General features: G+C 40.4%; 2 gene segments (V, D, J or C); both read right to left on the minus strand.

Moving 5' to 3' along the window:
* Positions 1–9,307: 9,307 nt before the first annotated feature.
* On the minus strand, positions 9,308–10,106 carry LOC110553947 (T-cell receptor beta chain V region A20.2.25-like). The segment is given in 2 exon segments: positions 9,308–9,804; positions 9,908–10,106. Coding segments are annotated over 2 exon segments (438 nt in total).
* A 2,716-nt stretch (positions 10,107–12,822) lies between these two features.
* On the minus strand, positions 12,823–13,785 carry LOC110553946 (T cell receptor beta variable 3-1-like). The segment is given in 2 exon segments: positions 12,823–13,497; positions 13,599–13,785. Coding segments are annotated over 2 exon segments (405 nt in total).
* Positions 13,786–16,846: the final 3,061 nt, after the last annotated feature.

Raw genomic sequence — 16,846 nt, forward strand, 5'->3', positions numbered from 1 at the left:
ATTCTCTTCTCAAACTAATTGGCACAAGAGACAACTTCCTGAACAGAATACCAACAGCTCATGCTCTAAAATCAACAATTAATAAATGGGGCCTCTTGAAACTGAAAATCTTCTGCAAGGCAAAGGGCACTGTCATTACAATGAAATGACAGTCTACATATTGGGAAAAGTTCTTCACCAATCCTACTTCTGACAAAGGACTAATGTTCAAAATACATAATGAATACAAGAAATCAAACACCGATAAACAAAATAACCCAATTACAAAATGGGGCACAGAACTAAAGTTTCTCAACAGCAGAATCTCAAATGGCTGAGAAGCACTTACAGAAATCCTAGACTTCCTTAGTCATCAGGGAAATGTAAATCAAAACAACTTTCTCACACTGGTCTGAATGGCTAAGATCAAAATATCAAACAATAGCACTTTCTGACAAGAGTATGGAGAAAGGAACACTCCTCCATTGCTGGTGGGAGTATAAACTTGTACAACCACTTTGGAAATCAATCTGGTGCTTTCTCAGAAAATTGGGAATAGTTTACCTGCCACCCCTTCCAGGGCTGGACCAGCTTGTCTTAATGATCATGGCTTAAGGGTACTGAAGGACCAGAGGAAAGCTAGGCCATTTGTATCACTTGGAAAATTCAGAGACAAGTTTTTAGGTTTCTGATCTCATTGCCTCAATCTTATAAGCTCATCTCAGGTGTTTCTTTATTGTCATCCCATGTAGCTCTGGGGTGAATGTGAACTCAGAAGTCTATTTTTCTAAATAAACTGAAAAAAAAGAAAGACCCGGCTAGTCCTCTCCTGAGTAATAGCCTAAAAGTCGCTCCACCACACACGACACCTACTCAACTATGTTCATTCACAATAGTCAGAAACAGGAAACAACACAGATGTCCTTCAACCGAAGAAGATAAAGAAATTGTGGCACATTTACGTAATGGAAAACTACTCGGCTATGAAAAACAAAGAAATCACGAAACTTTCAGACGAACCGATAGAACTAGAAAAGATCATCCTGAGTGAGGTAGCCCAAACCCAGAAATACATGCGTGGTATGTACTCACTTATAAGTGTATTTAACCATATAGTACAGAATAAACATACTATGAGGTACAGTCCCATAGAAGATAAGTAACTCAGGGGATCCACGGGAGGGTACATAAATTTCACTCAGAAGGGGAGATGGAATAGACAGAGGTAGAGGCTGAAGAGAGCAAACAAGGTAGGAATAGAGAGGTAAAATGGTAAAGAACAGACCTGAGGAGAGCAAGGACAGAAGTCTGTAGAGAAAAGAGAAAGTGAAGGCGGGGGTATCTCAGTGACAAGCTGGAGAACTAAGTCAGGGTAGGCCTTGGGACGATATGAGGGCACTCAAGCAAAGACTCCTTGTAGCAGATGCCATAGACACTGAAGAGGACACCCACACTAGTCTAGTCTCTTAACAGAGGAAAGGGAACACCAATCCACTCCCAAAAACTTCCACCCAAAGTTTACCCTGTCTACAAGATGTACAGGAATAAAGATAGATCAAATAGAGGAGAGAATGAGGGAATGCCCAACCAATCCCGGGCCCAACCAAACACGCACCCTATCAGAGAATGTGGACACCTGATACTCTGCTAACTTGCAAACAGGAGCCTGACAGAGTTGTCCTCTGAGAGCTGCTCCCAGCAGTGCCTCACAACAGATACTGAGACTCACAGCCAAACATTGAGCAATGGGTAGAGGGTCTTTAGAAAAGTGGGAGGAAAGAGAAAAGGACCTGGAGGTGACAGGAACTTCACTAGAAGCCTAACAGAGCCAACTAACCAGAGACCAGAGGGGTTTTCTGAGACTAAAACATCAACCAAGAACCGTGCATAAACTGGGCCTAGACCCTTACAAAGATGTAGCAGTTGGGCAGCGTAGGCTTTATATAGGACCTCTAATAAGATAAGTGAGGACTGCATCGGGCATGGACTTCGTTGCCAGCTTTTTGTTCACTTTCCCCTGGTGGGACTGCCTTCCCAGGCCACAGGGAAAAGGACATGCTCAGTCCTGATGCAATTTGACCAGCTGGGCTATATGGGAAAGGTAGCTCTCCTTGGGAAGAGGAAGAGGGAGAGAGGGTGAGACTGGGAGTGGGGAGGGATGGAGCTACAACAAGGATGTAAAATAAATTTAAAAATAAAAATGAAAAATGAGAAATATTCCTGATTAAAATTTTAAAAAAGGAAAAGTTCAAGTTTTTGCTGCACTAGTGCCTGCAGTGGAGAATCAGGTGGTTTAGAGTATGTTTTAAAGACAAGTTCTCTACGAATTTAATGTCTCCAACCCTCATGCCTTACAGTTCCTGGGGACCAGCTCTATGTAAGGTAAAAATGCTGTGGCTAAACTTTGACAAAAATCTCATTTAAAATGGACTTGTGCAGTGCATGGTCACAGGGACTTACCGATAGTCATTAAGCAAGATATCTGAGAGATGGAGGAAAAAAGCATGAATTCTTCAAAGCTTCTTAAATAAGCTGTTATTTATACGACCTGAGTTAACTAGAAAAATATTATTTTCCCTTAAAATTTTGAAGTATGCGTCATTTTCTTGGAGAGTTGTTTTATCTTATAAACTGATGGGAGTGTGGAGTTCCTTGAGACATAAATGGTTTGTTTTTCTTACTGCCTTCAAACAAGGATACCAATTAGAAGCTGTAACACAAACTCTGAAAACTTTTTATTGATTTCTGTGACTTGACTCATTGAGTGCTTGACTCATGATTCCCAGGCATCTTTTAAATTGCTTGTTATTCAGTCAGTTATTGAAAATATTTATCAAACGAAGGCACAAATTATACAGTACAAGCAATGGCAGTCTTCAGCGGGTCCTGTGTAGGGTAGAGTAGAACTAATTTCATTTTCTGTATTTGAGTTTGTGTGTGTCCATGGCATACCCAGGGGAAGATATTCATCTAGAAATTTAATAAGAGGCTTCAGACCCTGAATAAATCCAAATGGGAAATAAACAATTGAAAAAACAAAATAAAACAAAAAACACTGAAACCAAACAGCAGAAGCCCGAGGCTGGCTGAGAGCAGGGGTTGAAAAGCCATTCCAATACAATGGTAGAAACGAAATGATAAAATGAATCAAAATTCTCAATGGATATTCCACTTTACAGGAGATTTACTGAAGACAGGGTCCACAAGTCAAGAATGCATTTTTCCCCCTCAGGTTCACCTGTCACGTGATCAGCATTTCTAACTACCATGTACTTGTGCTGCCACGCAAGCGGACAGAGCTCGCCCAGGAACCTGACAACATTTTGATCTTTATGCACCTTACGCTCCACCTTATGCAAATTAAATTAATAACAATATTTTATTTGTGGGCCATGTTACACATAACCTTATTTTCATAATATTATTTTCCTTTGCTTTAAATTTTCTGACTTTAAAATTTGCTTTAAAACAAATCTAACAAGAATATGACTAGAAAATATTTCAAAACCAATATTTTAAAATTTTGTTTTAACACTATGTTTTCAGTCATGTGTATATTGTAAGATGATCATATTTCTTCCTATGTTTTCTTATCCCATCTTTCTGGTCCCCCCCCATGTTTACCCTTTTTTATCCCCTAGATAGTTTCAATTCCACCTTCATTTCATATATACATATGTCATTTTGTATAATTACTTACAAAATCTAAAAACCACAAATGAGACAACATTCAATATTTGTCTTCCTACAATTGTGCCAATTCACTTGATATAATTATTTCCAGTTGCATAGATTTTCTTATAAATGACATAACTTCATTTTCTTTGATGCTGAAAAAATACCCATTTTCCATATATCTAAAAATACCCACCTTTCTAAATATTTACTTTTTTTGAGAGGTAACATATTTCATGCAGCTTCATGTGTTTAGAAATCAGATAATGACTTCTGGGAGTCATTTTTACCTTCTATCATGTGGGTCCCAGGAACTGAATTCATATCTTCAGGCTTAGCAGCAAATACTTTTACATGATGAGACATCTTGCTATCCTGTATACCACACATTCTTTATCCAGTCTCCTGGTGATGAACAGTTAGCTTGGTTCCATAATGTATGTATTTTGAAAAGTGTTTCCATAAACACTGATGCTCAAGTATCCTTGGGTAAATACTAAGGAGTGGTATGGCTGGGTCTTATAGTATCTCTCTTCCTATTTTTTCTTAGAAATATCCTTACTTATTTCCAAATATTTTAATAGAATTTTTGTATGTAAAAAGAGTCCCATATCACAACATGTAACAAATCTTCTACAAGACATACTTTTCCCAACTACCTCTGTGATTATACATAATTCTAGAGTCATCTTGGTGAAGATATTGACTATTCCTTCTATTCACCAAGCAAGAAGTCAACTCCTCTTTCCCAAATGTCTCAGGACTATTATTTTGCTTCTCACTATAAGTTATTGAATTTATCTTTACATGAATGCTTGTCTTTTCCCATGCTAGTCCAAAAGTTCTTTAAAGGTGCTATCATAAAAAGAGATATAAAGCATAAAGATAAAACTAGCACTATGTAATGTAGCTATAAAATAAGACTTACATGGTAAATGTAAAGGCAAAAAGCACTAAAATATATCCAGCATCTACCCACGTTATTTGTAGATGTGTTCGGGTAGACACTACCATAGAAAGATTGCTAAGAAAAGAATTCATCACCAAGGTGCCCTACATATTTGTGGAGACACTGAGTGGTGAACATTTCACACCTACTTTTAGTAGAATGTGTAGGGACAAGAGCAGTGTCTGAGGGAGGGTTGCAGCCTAACTTGAGCCTACCTTAACGCAAGTAGGAATCTACTCTCACTTGGCAGACTCTAATTTAGGAATCAAATTTAAACGACAATATGTGCTTTGCATTAAGTTGCAAAGCTAACTCATTTCATAAGCATATGATCAGTATATTTTCCTTCAGGGAAAGCCAGTTTGCTATCCTGGATGACCACTGCAATCACAAAGTGAGTCGAGAATGAGTGACAGGTGACCCTGTTCAGTTTCCCTCACAGAAGAACAATAACTGTTCCTCCTAAAATTGTGTGTGCAGTGAGTTTATCTACTCACTTGAATTTCAGCAGATTGTCTGTATGCATACCACAGTGTGGGTAATGCTTATGAAATAACTGTTCATCAGAGTTATTTCAGGGGTGTTCATCAGAGAAGACTGCTCAGACATGGAATTAAAACAATAGAAAGTCTTCATTAGCTGGCCCATGACTACACTAATAGGTATTCAGAATTCTAGTGAAGCCTGAGCCATTTTCAGGGTGAGCTTTTAGGTACAAAAATCATATTCTGGGTTGACAAACTTCAATTTACAAAAACAGCCAGAAGAAGAACTATGGAAGCTAAAAAGCAGCGCTAGTACATTTAGAAACTTTTCCAGAACTATATCAAGTGTGATGGATTAGGACTTCATTTTAATTTTAGCAGATGGAGCTACCTACATGCTGAGTTTTACAGTCTGAATGGTACTCCCATCCATCATGGAGTCAGTTGTGCTGAGGTCTGGGTCCCTGTTATAATAACTAAACAACTTTTCTTCTCTTCTGGTTTCCTAGAGAGATTTTCTGGGTTTGGGAGAGATCTGGTTTATAACTCTACTTCCCCCAACACAACCCAGATTGGAAATAGTACAGCATCCTCTGGTGCCAGTGGAGAAGAGGTTGTCAAAACTGCAGGTAGGAGGCTGTTTTTGCAGCTGTCAAAAGGTTTTTCTCTTGGAGAGAAGCTTTGTAATGTGAGAATCCATTCTTTCTAGCATGCTTTGTGCTTACTTATCTTCTATTTTAGTATAGTCACTAGAATAGGTAAAACTTAAAAACTGTGAGTCCTGCACACTCTCCAGTTATTTAAGGTGTGATATTTTTGGAGAAAAGACACCCTTTGAGAAGGTACTACTATATCCTTGACAAAATTATGATCATATTGCCTGGCCATTTATGGAACACTTAGCATCTACAGGGAATTTTACACAAGTGATGTCCAATTTTTACATTAACACTATAACTTCTATAATATAGAAGTTATAATATATATGCCATAGATAGTAAAGATTAGGTTAATTTCAGTCAGTGCCTGAGGCTCAGTGTAAGGGGAGATCACCATAGTAACAGGAAATGGAATAGGTCAAAGAAATGAGGTGGCATTTTAATCAGAACCCAAAGGGAATAAAGAAAAGCAATAATTGTTCTCATCAAAGGGAAGAGAAAGAGAAGCCTTGAAGTCAGCAGTACATAAAGACAGAGGAGTTCTGGGGCAGGAGTTACAGCATGGTGGAGCAGACCTGGGAGGAAGATTCGTGTCTCTCTGGACACTGCTAGCTCACCTGCATGACTGCTATTTCCACACACTGAGTTATCCTTAGAGTAGTGTGGATAAAGTTACTAGCATGATGGCACATGAATTGCTCATTAGAGATGGTACAAATCATATAAGAAAAGAAGCAGGAGACAGACATCACATGAAAACTCCTCTACTTGACTCTCACCAGTATGCTTAGTGATGACAAAGGCTGTCAACTGAGACAAGCAGTGAGTCTCAGTGCTAAGGTCTTTTCAGTCAGGAATTACTCTTGTGTTCTTTAGAGAAACCTGTGCCCAATGGAAAGATCAAGGCAAGTCCAGAGCCTCTTTTTCCTATGAATCTAAAGAAACCCCAAAGCTTCAGATCTGGGATACACATAGAATAAATGTCATAAGGCAACACTTTTGCTAAGGAACAATCATTAGCAGCATCTTTCTCATTCCAAATAGACTCCTCTTTAGGTGGCACTCAGCCTAAGAATATGAAAGTACATGTTGTCTCCAAACTTTGCTTCTGTCTCAGTCACCCAGAATTCCTTTCTAGAGAGAATTCTAACTTCATAGCATGAAGGAGAGTCGCTGGAACTGGGTCAGACTACAATTTACATGTATCACCTTGTTACTGGTCCCTGTGTAAACCATGGTCCCTGTGGAATGTCAACCACACTTTCTGTTCCTGAGCTGTTTTGTGACAGTGCTCCTGGTGTCATGTGAACGAACACCTAATCACCCTAGATAAAGAATCAATGGCACAGCATGTACAGATACTGCCAAAGTCCACCTTGGTGAAACAATGAGTTTTATTGGGGTCACTTACCTGAGTATGGTGAGGGGTTACTTACGTCAGTACAGGTAAGTGCTGACTTACACGAGTGTGGGTGAGAGGTTACTTCTAGGAGCAGAAGTGATTCAAAGATAGCCTCATCATTAAAAGCCCCCCCCCAAGCTCACAAAACCTGGAGCCCACTGCACAGCTTGCAGGTAGCTAAACAGGCTTGGGCAGCCATGGTTCAAACAGTTCCCCTGTCCCAAGAGCAGGTTCCTGCTTCTGCTGTCACCAAACTGCTGGTCTGGTTACTCCAAACCAACTTTCCTTATTAATCTTCAGACTCTGATGCTTAGATCTATCTCCTTTCTGAAAAATTCTCAGTTGACTGTTTTCAGTATCCTCAAGAATATCCTTCAGGACCTTGCTAGAAAGCCTGTCTCTACTCACATATGGGAAGTCATGTCCCACTGGATAAGAAGAAACACAATCTGAGACCCAAAGTGGTGCTGAGTTTTTATGCAGAGTCCTGTGGTCAATCCTACGGGTACAGTCATCTTACTGTTGTATTCATAGCCACATTCTAATGGTGCCTATGAACATTTCTCAAATACCATGGCTTCACACACCTTAATTTCTATCTACTGTCTGGCAATTGGAGTTACTTTCTTTCTTCACCTTCAGCCTTGTCCACCTGTCTCCACCTCCTTAGGCACCAAGGCTAGATGACATCCTGGATAGAAGGGAGACTATTTAGTTTTTACAGGAACAAAAAAACATATCTGTAGGTTTGTAGCTAAGCTGCTCACACACAGATACAGTGGAGTCTCTTGGATGAACAGGAGGAGCCTTCAGTGGAGAATATTTCAACAGGTATCTGCCTGTTGGTATCAAAGGGTGATGAAATGATCAGAAATTGTGTCATATCTCTAAATGACATTCTTTTCCATTTCTGTATTATAATGACTAAGTGTATGTGTAACTCTAGGTTCTTGGGTTTTTTATTATTTTATTATTATGAAGGCAACAGAGGGCAAAAAGAAAATGAAGAGAAATTTAAGAATTACTCCTCTATAAACACAGATGAGAATTTCTCAAATACCTTCTATATTCATCTACACTCAAAAGACAAAGGTTACTCAGCAAAGGAGACCACTACCCGTGGTAGAGTCATGGGGGACCAGAGGGCTCACAGCTGGGGCTTTGGTTGCTAACAGCCTAGAAGGAAAGTCCAAATTGCCACCGTCTGTGATGCACTCACAGACTCCAGGGTGTCCTCATGAGAACAGGAACCAGAGAGCCAGCATAGGCACAAGGTGCCCTAGTATAGCCCCGTGAATATCCTAAAGTATTCAGTGCACATTAAACCATGTGCTGAGAGGCACATGATTTAGTTTCAGACAGTGAGACTATTGCAAGAATTGAAAAGAATCATAGAACCTCCTCTTTTTTTCTGATGGCCGGTACAAAGTGAGACACCAGAGGCTCTGAGCATGATGGGTTAAACTGATGAAACTAAAGAAACAGGCAGATGTTGTCAAGAACAAGGCAGGAGAATGGACAGGGGGCAAGCTTCCATCTGAATGAGAAGGAGGACAGCGCAGCAGTGTTCAGAGAACATGTCTGCGCAGAGGAAGCATCTTTATCAGAGCTAAGATTTCAGACTAGCTAAAAGTAGAAAACAAAATCATAAAACAGACAGGATAGCATTATTGAAACTCTTGAAACAATATCAAAACTATAGAAATACTGGAAACATGTTTATATATAAACCATATACAGAAATTATGTATACACACATTATATATATATATATATATATATATATATATATATATATGCATACTTCTCAATATATTTCCAAAAGGCTATGGTCTCCTACTGTCCCATCATTTGGCTCCAGACCTGAGATCCCTTTTTAGAAGCTCAGTCTCTGATTCCTGAAGAGTTGGGTCTAGAGGCAACAGTTCTGGAAAAACTTATTTGGAGGGACAGGACCTGTAGAGCAGGACACACCTCTCAGAAAAACATCTCACCCCATAGCTCTGTGCTGAATCTAACTATGTAGCAAGGTGTTTCTGAAATTTACTATTTCAAATGACTCACTTTACAGCAGGTTTATTTTCTCTCACAATTATAAAATCACTTAAAAACTGATACCCACAAGTATTTATCTTGGCATCAGTTGACAGCAGAGCCATGTACAAGTGAAGCAAACATCACCTCTGAATACGGACATGGAATATAGAGGTGAGGCAGGGGTTGAGTTAGAAGGGAGTGTTATGGTTTGCAACATCTGTCTTGGGTCCTATATGAAATGTTCAGTGGAGACCTCAGCTGCCCCACAGCTTCCTGAACTTGTAGGTTTGTGCACAGAGAGCTGATGAATCTGTAGGGCTGTGTCTTGGCTGCTGGCACAAAAGTATACAGCTGAGTCTTCTGGCTCCGGGGCAGACAGGTGAAGGAGTAAATGGGAGCTGTCCGGGCATTCAGGTAAGAAACGAATGGGCACAGTCGCGTTTTCAATCAGTTTCCTAACGTTGTACGAAAACATGAGCTCTGGAGGCTTCTCAGCATTCTGTTTGTACCAGTACATAGCATTATGTCCCAGATGTTGCTCACATTTCAAAGACTTCTTACTTGCTCTTCCCATAACCAGATATCTTGGTGTCTGGGTAACTTTAGTGTTTGTGAGTGCTGTGAGGAGAAAAGGATAAAATTCAGACACAACTCAGGAAAAAAGATGGTGGCTGCAGTAAAAGAAGCTTGGAGCTAGGAGCTGGTTGAATCCAAGACTCACCTGCCCCCAGGAGACATAGGAAAACATAGAAGAGAACACTGCAGCTCATGGTGTAATCAAGTCCCAGGTAGGTATTGCATAGCTAAGATACTCTGGCTGAGAGCTGGCTTTATTCCTCGTGGCCCTGATTGGTGGTTTTGTCTGTGATGTCACTATCCTTTTTGGCTTCTCCAGCAGCAAGGGATGTTTCTTTTCCCCCTTTAACTGTTACCTGAATTTACTGGGCTGGGATGGAGAAGAATAAATGTTTAAAATTTAAAAATGCCAAACCAACTCTATAACCTTCAGGGATATTTCCGGAAGCGGTTCCCATGGTTGTAGCTACACTCATTGTGCAGAAATTCCCCCCCACCATCATCCAGGGCCCTCTCTACTTCAAAAGATCTCCTTTTTATTCTCCTTCCAAAGATCTCCTTCCTTTCCTGCTCAGTTTTAAGGAATAGCACCCCAAAAATGCTGCTTTGGTTAATGCCTAAGACTGATGACCTGGCTTTGTGGAAGCAGCGTGATGACTAGATGATTTTGAATGTTTGTCTAGTCATCACTTGACGTGTTTAACGGTTTAATGATGGTGTCATCTAGGAGCCAGAAACTGCTCAGGACACTAACAGGAGCATAAAATGTGTGGGAGAGCCTGTGTGCATGTTGTTTAAGGAATGGAGCTTCTCAGGCTCCCTGCACATCCGATGCTGGAAAGATATCATTTGGAAATCAATTAGAAACTGATGCTGGTGTTTTGAAATGTCTACAACCAAAACTTGCACCAAATAAGTAGTCCAGGTGGGTGAGAGTACATCCTTTCCCATCCTCCCCTGGCTCTTCTTTCCCATCCCCAGCTTCAGAGATATCACTAGACCACAGCTCCACCCTGTGGCCAAAGTGGCCCATTTTCTTACCTTATAAGGAGTCGAATGGGTATTAACTGTGCAGCTCATATAGAGCTTATAGGTAAATTGTTTTATTCAGTCTTTAGTGACCAAACAGCAAGGAGCTCACCCACATATTTGCAGGACAATTAAGTATATTCATAAATAACAACTGTAAAATAAAATTCTAATATATTTAAGGAAGTCATCTGTACTGTAGCTTTTAAATAAATACAGCATTCCTCACCTCTCATCTGTACAACCAAAGAAGCTGAAATGGAATGACCCCGTTTCTGTCCATTTTCGAAATGTTAGGAATTGAACTAGCCTTGTCGTGACACCTCATACCCCTCCAAGTGAGACTAACTAGCGTAACCCAACATGGTCACTTTTATTTCCTTAAAAAAAATGTGTGTGCATTTGACTGCTTAGTTACTGGATATTATCTTTATTAAACGTGCTTTTATGGAAGTGTTTGGGTTTTTGTTTTCAGTCTAGAAAACGTAAAGGTACAAATGAACACAATGAAATGCTGTTCAACCCCTAAATAAATTGGAGTATTCACTTACTGTTGTGCTCATTTTGACAAATAATCATGCGCATAGTGCTTGAAGACAAAAATAAATAAATTCAAAACAGCTAGAATTTGGGGCACAGAGAAGCACAAAGAATCCCTCAACAATCTGAATAAAGAAATATTTTCGGGAGAACATTATTCAGTCTGTGGGTGCAGAAGATGGGCTACCTGAAGGCAGAGTGGAGAATATTCTGGAAGGCTGGAGAGCTGAGAAGAGTTTTCAGCAGACCCTTGGGGATGAAGGACTCCAGCATTTGGACCCCATCACACAGGAGAGACATTGGTAAGTACACTTTGATTTCTACAGAAAGTCTGTGAGCTGGCAATAACAGCTACATGCTAGGACCGCCTAGTGTGGAGAGCAATGCTGAACTTGACCCTTCAAAATGCTTCATTCAAATACTAGGAGAAGACAGCACATCTAGAAGAAAGTGGCTAACTCAGAACATCCACACAGCATCACTAATAGCCGCGCACATTAGCTGCATTACAGCACGTCTTTCAGAATGGTTAGGTTTTCTCTTGGTGAGTATCACGCACCTAGCCCGTACCACTGCTGTGTTGTACCAAAATACAAGTTTGGCCATGCGTTGAGAAGGACCCTGCAGGTGGTGAAAACAGGCAGGGAAGTGAACTGCAAAGAAGTGAGAATTAAAACTTGGTTCAGATGGACTTTGTCAACCTGGATCAAACTTTGAGGAGTCTGATGCCAGGTGGTTTATTCCCAATAACTATAAGCACAGTATAATCTGAAAAAAAAAAAAATCCTGGTGTAACACGATCCCCAGTACACAAAAATCAGGGCTATTAACCATCTCTGCTTGTGGAGCTTGGGGAAGCCTCTGGCTATACAGATAATGTAAGGGTCACCTAAACTATTAAGTGTCTCTGGTTGGGGGAACTTGGAAAGCCTCTGGCTACATAGTGAACATCAAGGTCATTTAAATCATTAGCCACTTCTAGTCCTGGCTGTAGAAAGTTGATACTGTCTGTCCCAACAGATAACACAGATCACCAGGATGTTAATCATCTCCAATTTCCAGCTTTCTGGATGAAAGAACATGTTTTATGGCCGTTCCTTTGAGAGGACAATCATGTGTGCTTAACATTCCTGGTTGCTGTGGAGATCTGTGGGCACAAGGGCCTTTTGTGCTGTGGTCCAATAGTGTTCTGCCACGTCTGTGGTCCCAGCAGTTAACTATTGCATGGAAATTTATAGCTGAAGTCTTTTCTGTATCTCAAACTGTCCTCCAGCATTTACTGCTGCTTGTTTGCAGAGAAGGCTGAAAGATGACGGAATAGGGAGAAATTTCTATTAGTTGATGAGAAGGGGCCCTAACTGTGCAAGCCTTCCAATGACTTCTCCTTCACCTTTTCTCTTTAGTTTACCTGTGGTCATAGACATCCATGCTTTTCCAGGTACCTTTCTCTGTAAACAAAAAACTCAGTGATAATCTGAATTGCCTGTGGAGTGTTAGAATCAGTTACTTCACCCAATCCGAGTTGTGCCCCTCAAATGTTTGTAAGATAGCAAGCAGGATCTTCTCTCAGTTAAAATCTCCATGGTCTTTCATGGGTGGCAGAGCCTAGGTACTTGGGTGACTGTGATGTTCAGTACCATTCTGGCTAGTCTGCAGAATTCTGTGAGACTCACCTGTGCGTGAAACACAACACTGATTCACCTCAGGTATTATCACAGGAGGCGGGACAGTAGGCTGAGACGTCATTGGGCTTCCAAAAGTACCAGGTGGAGCGGTGGGGGGGACATGGAGCTCGGGTGTGGGTTAACACTCAGTCTCCGCTGCTTCCTGGCTGGCTGGGTTTGTGCACAGGAAAACGGCTTCTCTGCATGACTGTGTCATAGCTGCTGGCACAGAAATATGCAGCTGAGTCATCCAGCTCTACAGTCTTCACATGAAGATTCAAATGGGCTTTATCCGGAGCCTGAGGTGAGAAGCGGCTCGGGACCGTTTTGTTTAAAATGCGTTGTTTATTATTGTAGCTGAACATAATCTTCAGCTCATAGTCTTGCTTGTACCAGAACATAGCATCGTGGCCCAGATTTTGCTCACACTTGAGAGACACGTTATTTCCCACCTGTGTGACAAGATATTTTGGAGTCTGGAGAACAGCTGTCTCCAAGGGGCCTGTGAAAAAATAATCAGATTTCAGGAAAATTTCAGAAGTAGTCATGCTCAAAGGACTTGAAGAGGATCATATCTCTGTGCCTGGGAACTCAGCTACTCACCTACCCCCAAGAGGCAGAAGGCCACACAGCTGAGGAGCTTCGAGCCCATGGCTGGGTCAAGGCAGGCTAGATAAATTCCTACCTCAGAGTTCTCCTGCAGCTATCAGACCGTGTGCCAGACTCCGCTATAGGTGACATGTGATTCATCTGTCTATGAATAGCCAGAAGGGCCGTTGATTCACATACATTCACACACACACACACACACACACACACACACACACGGGGGTGGGTGGAGTGTGAGAAGAAGGAAAAGAAAAAAAAGACAGAGACAGAAGCAGACTAAGTGAGACAGACAGAGAGGGAGATAGAGACAGAGAAGTAGAGTGAAACAAGAGACATAGACACAGAGAGAAAGACAAAAAAATCTTTGTTAGTACTATCAACTCTAAACCCAGGTGGCACATGTATGTTTTACTGAACACAGAATGAACATACAGATACATCAGTGAAGCATATAAGAATAACTACAAACCTTCCTGGAAAGTCAAATGTGATGTACTTTTTCAGACATTAAATGCCAAAATAGTGCAAAAATAATCTCATTCTTAGGATAGTAACATTCTGAAAGGAGCGAAAAGAATTGAATACAGGTGTGGGGCCTTAATGCCTATAATTTCAGTACTAAAAAGGCTGAGACTGGGCCACAAAGTGAGGACTAAGGCAGCCAGAGTTAGAGCAAGGCACTACTTTACTATTTTATTTTCTAAAATAAATTTAGAAAATATGTAGATTACCTGTGGATCAACAATATGAAGTTCATAGTATATGGAAGTCAGGAATTCCTTTTTGAGCACCTTATGCAGCATCCCATTTTCTCATCTGCCGAACAGTGGGCTGAAGTCGATAATTTTAAAATTCTGTGAGCATTCTCAGTGCCCTTAGCACATACTATTTCAGCGCATCACAAAGCTTACTTCCGAAGTGTTTCAAAGGATGAAGTAAGTAAGAAAAAAGAGAGGAAGTGTGGAGGAGCCAAGCAAAGAAAGGGAGGAAGAAAGTGGGAGGAGTAGAAAAGAAAGGAGAGAGGGGAAAAGGGAAGGGGAAAAGCTTGGTGGAGAACCAGGTGGAGGAAGAGAAAAAGGAGGGAAGATGACAAGAAAGAGAATGAAACAGGAAGACATGGTTGGGGTGAGCACAGCAAGGGACAGGTCAAAATGATAATCATAACCATGCAAAGAAGTGAGAACAGTTGAAGTCGATTTTAAGTAATTGTTTATCCCACTATTTTCTGCAAATATTCTTGACACAATGAGGTGAACAACTCCTAGATATGATGCAGCAATCACCCTGACCTAAAGAAAGCTTTTTTTTTTTTTTTTTTTCCGTAGGAAGCAATGTTACTTCTAGGTACTGTTGAATATTTTTAAAAGATTTTTTTTAAAAAGATGTTATGATTTTTCAATAATTGCCTGAAGAATAGGAGGAAACAAATATTGATGTAGCATTTCCTTCCTGATAGGTCTAGCCAAACCGGAGAAGAGGAGGCTGGAACAGAGAGAACCCAGAGCTGACCCTGCCATCCCTGGGAAAGGCCATACTTTGTGAGGAAAGCAAAGGCGGGTTGAAAATGAAGCGATTTTTAGCTTGGCTGTCACTTAAAAATAGAAACGCATAGGAGCACTGGGATGTGGCAGAAGGCTGGAGAAGAACCAGAACAAACAGGAAGTGAGCTGAATGGCAGCATGGTCCTCAGTTTGTCACTGATCCTGAATTTGTCTTTTTTAAAGCTCCTTATTTTTGGCCATGATGGAGAATGTGTGTCTCAGTGGGGAAAGCATCCGTGTTCTTCTGTTATATATATGAAATCATCCACCGCTGACCAAAACTTCCACTGTTGCTTTCACTTTGAGTGACTTCCATCAGAACTTCTCTGAGAAGTCAGGGACACTGCTGGTGGTACAGGGACCTGTGGAGATTCCATTGTCACACATTGCTCTGCTTCTCTGTGCAGGAGGCAGCCTTTCTGTTCTGCTCAGGGTGGGGAAGATTACAGCGGCTCTGAGCAGGAAGACAATAATCAACATCCCCACTAGCAAAAAAATAAAATAATAAAATAAAAGCCAACATGCACATTAACTCATGTGATCCTGTGCCTGCAGGTTTATCTACCAGTTTTTCAAGGAAAAATCCAGACCAAACCAAGGGCACATTGCATTAAAAGCCATTTGTCATTTACCTTTACAAATTATCGCTTGTTCTATAGGTAAATCAGCTTATTTAATTATTGAGTTCTCCTCGATCCTCTTAAAATGATAACATTTATTATTTTTCTTATTTGTTATTTCTACTATTGTATGGATTGCTAAGCTTTTAATCTGGTTTCTTGAAAAGAACAATTAAAATAATTTGTAGTAATATGATAAATAGGTCCTTCTGTTAACTTTAAAAATGACTATATTTTCCCTTATTTTCATTATTGGAAAAAAGTTTTATTTTTATGTTGAGTGCTAGTGAGAAAAATCTAAGAGATTCTAAATGTCCATGCCCTTCTCAGAATTAAATTTTAATTTTGATGTTAGATGTGTGTGTGTGTTTGCCTTTACTAGTGTTTATAATTCTCAGCAGATTTTGAAATCAGCTTATGACACAGAAAGAGGAGTAGGATTTCAACTTAGAAAACTGAGTTGGCAATCTCCAGTATATGTTTTTGTTTTGTTCTAAGATGGTCTATAAAACTAACCTTTCCAGTAAAGTGGATCGTTTTCCAGCTGACTTGGCTAGACTCTCACTTTGTGCAGTATGGTGGACTACATATGGCAGCATGGGTAGGTATCCTAGAACTTCCTCCTGCTGCCTAGCAACTGCCCACAGAAAGTGTAATTTTATGACTTTCCTGGATTTTCAAGAAGCGAGGGAAATTCCAAATGCTTTAAAGGTGAGGTACAGCTTTGAGTAAAAACGCATTGTCTAAGAACTGTGTTCTAAATAGCAGTCAATGCCACCTGCTTTTTTTTTTTATCTCTGGGTATCTTGATAGCATCAAAAATAGCTGCATTTGGTCCCTACTTCCAGGGTGTTTGTAGATACAGATAGAATTTGAAAATGAAGTCCAAATGGAACTGTGTTCCTGCTATCTTTTGGTGCTGTTTCTGCTATTTTAATAGAACATAAGCCCAGAAGAGGTGTTTTCTATTTTTGTGTGAATGTTCGTGCTCCAAGAATGGAGAGGACCCCCTCCCCCAACACACACACATACACACACAGCAGATGAACACCCACAAGACACTGATGGTTTAATTCCTTGA

Source organism: Meriones unguiculatus, chromosome 3 (genome assembly GCF_030254825.1).
Source record: "Meriones unguiculatus strain TT.TT164.6M chromosome 3, Bangor_MerUng_6.1, whole genome shotgun sequence".
Lineage (NCBI taxonomy): Eukaryota > Metazoa > Chordata > Mammalia > Rodentia > Muridae > Meriones > Meriones unguiculatus.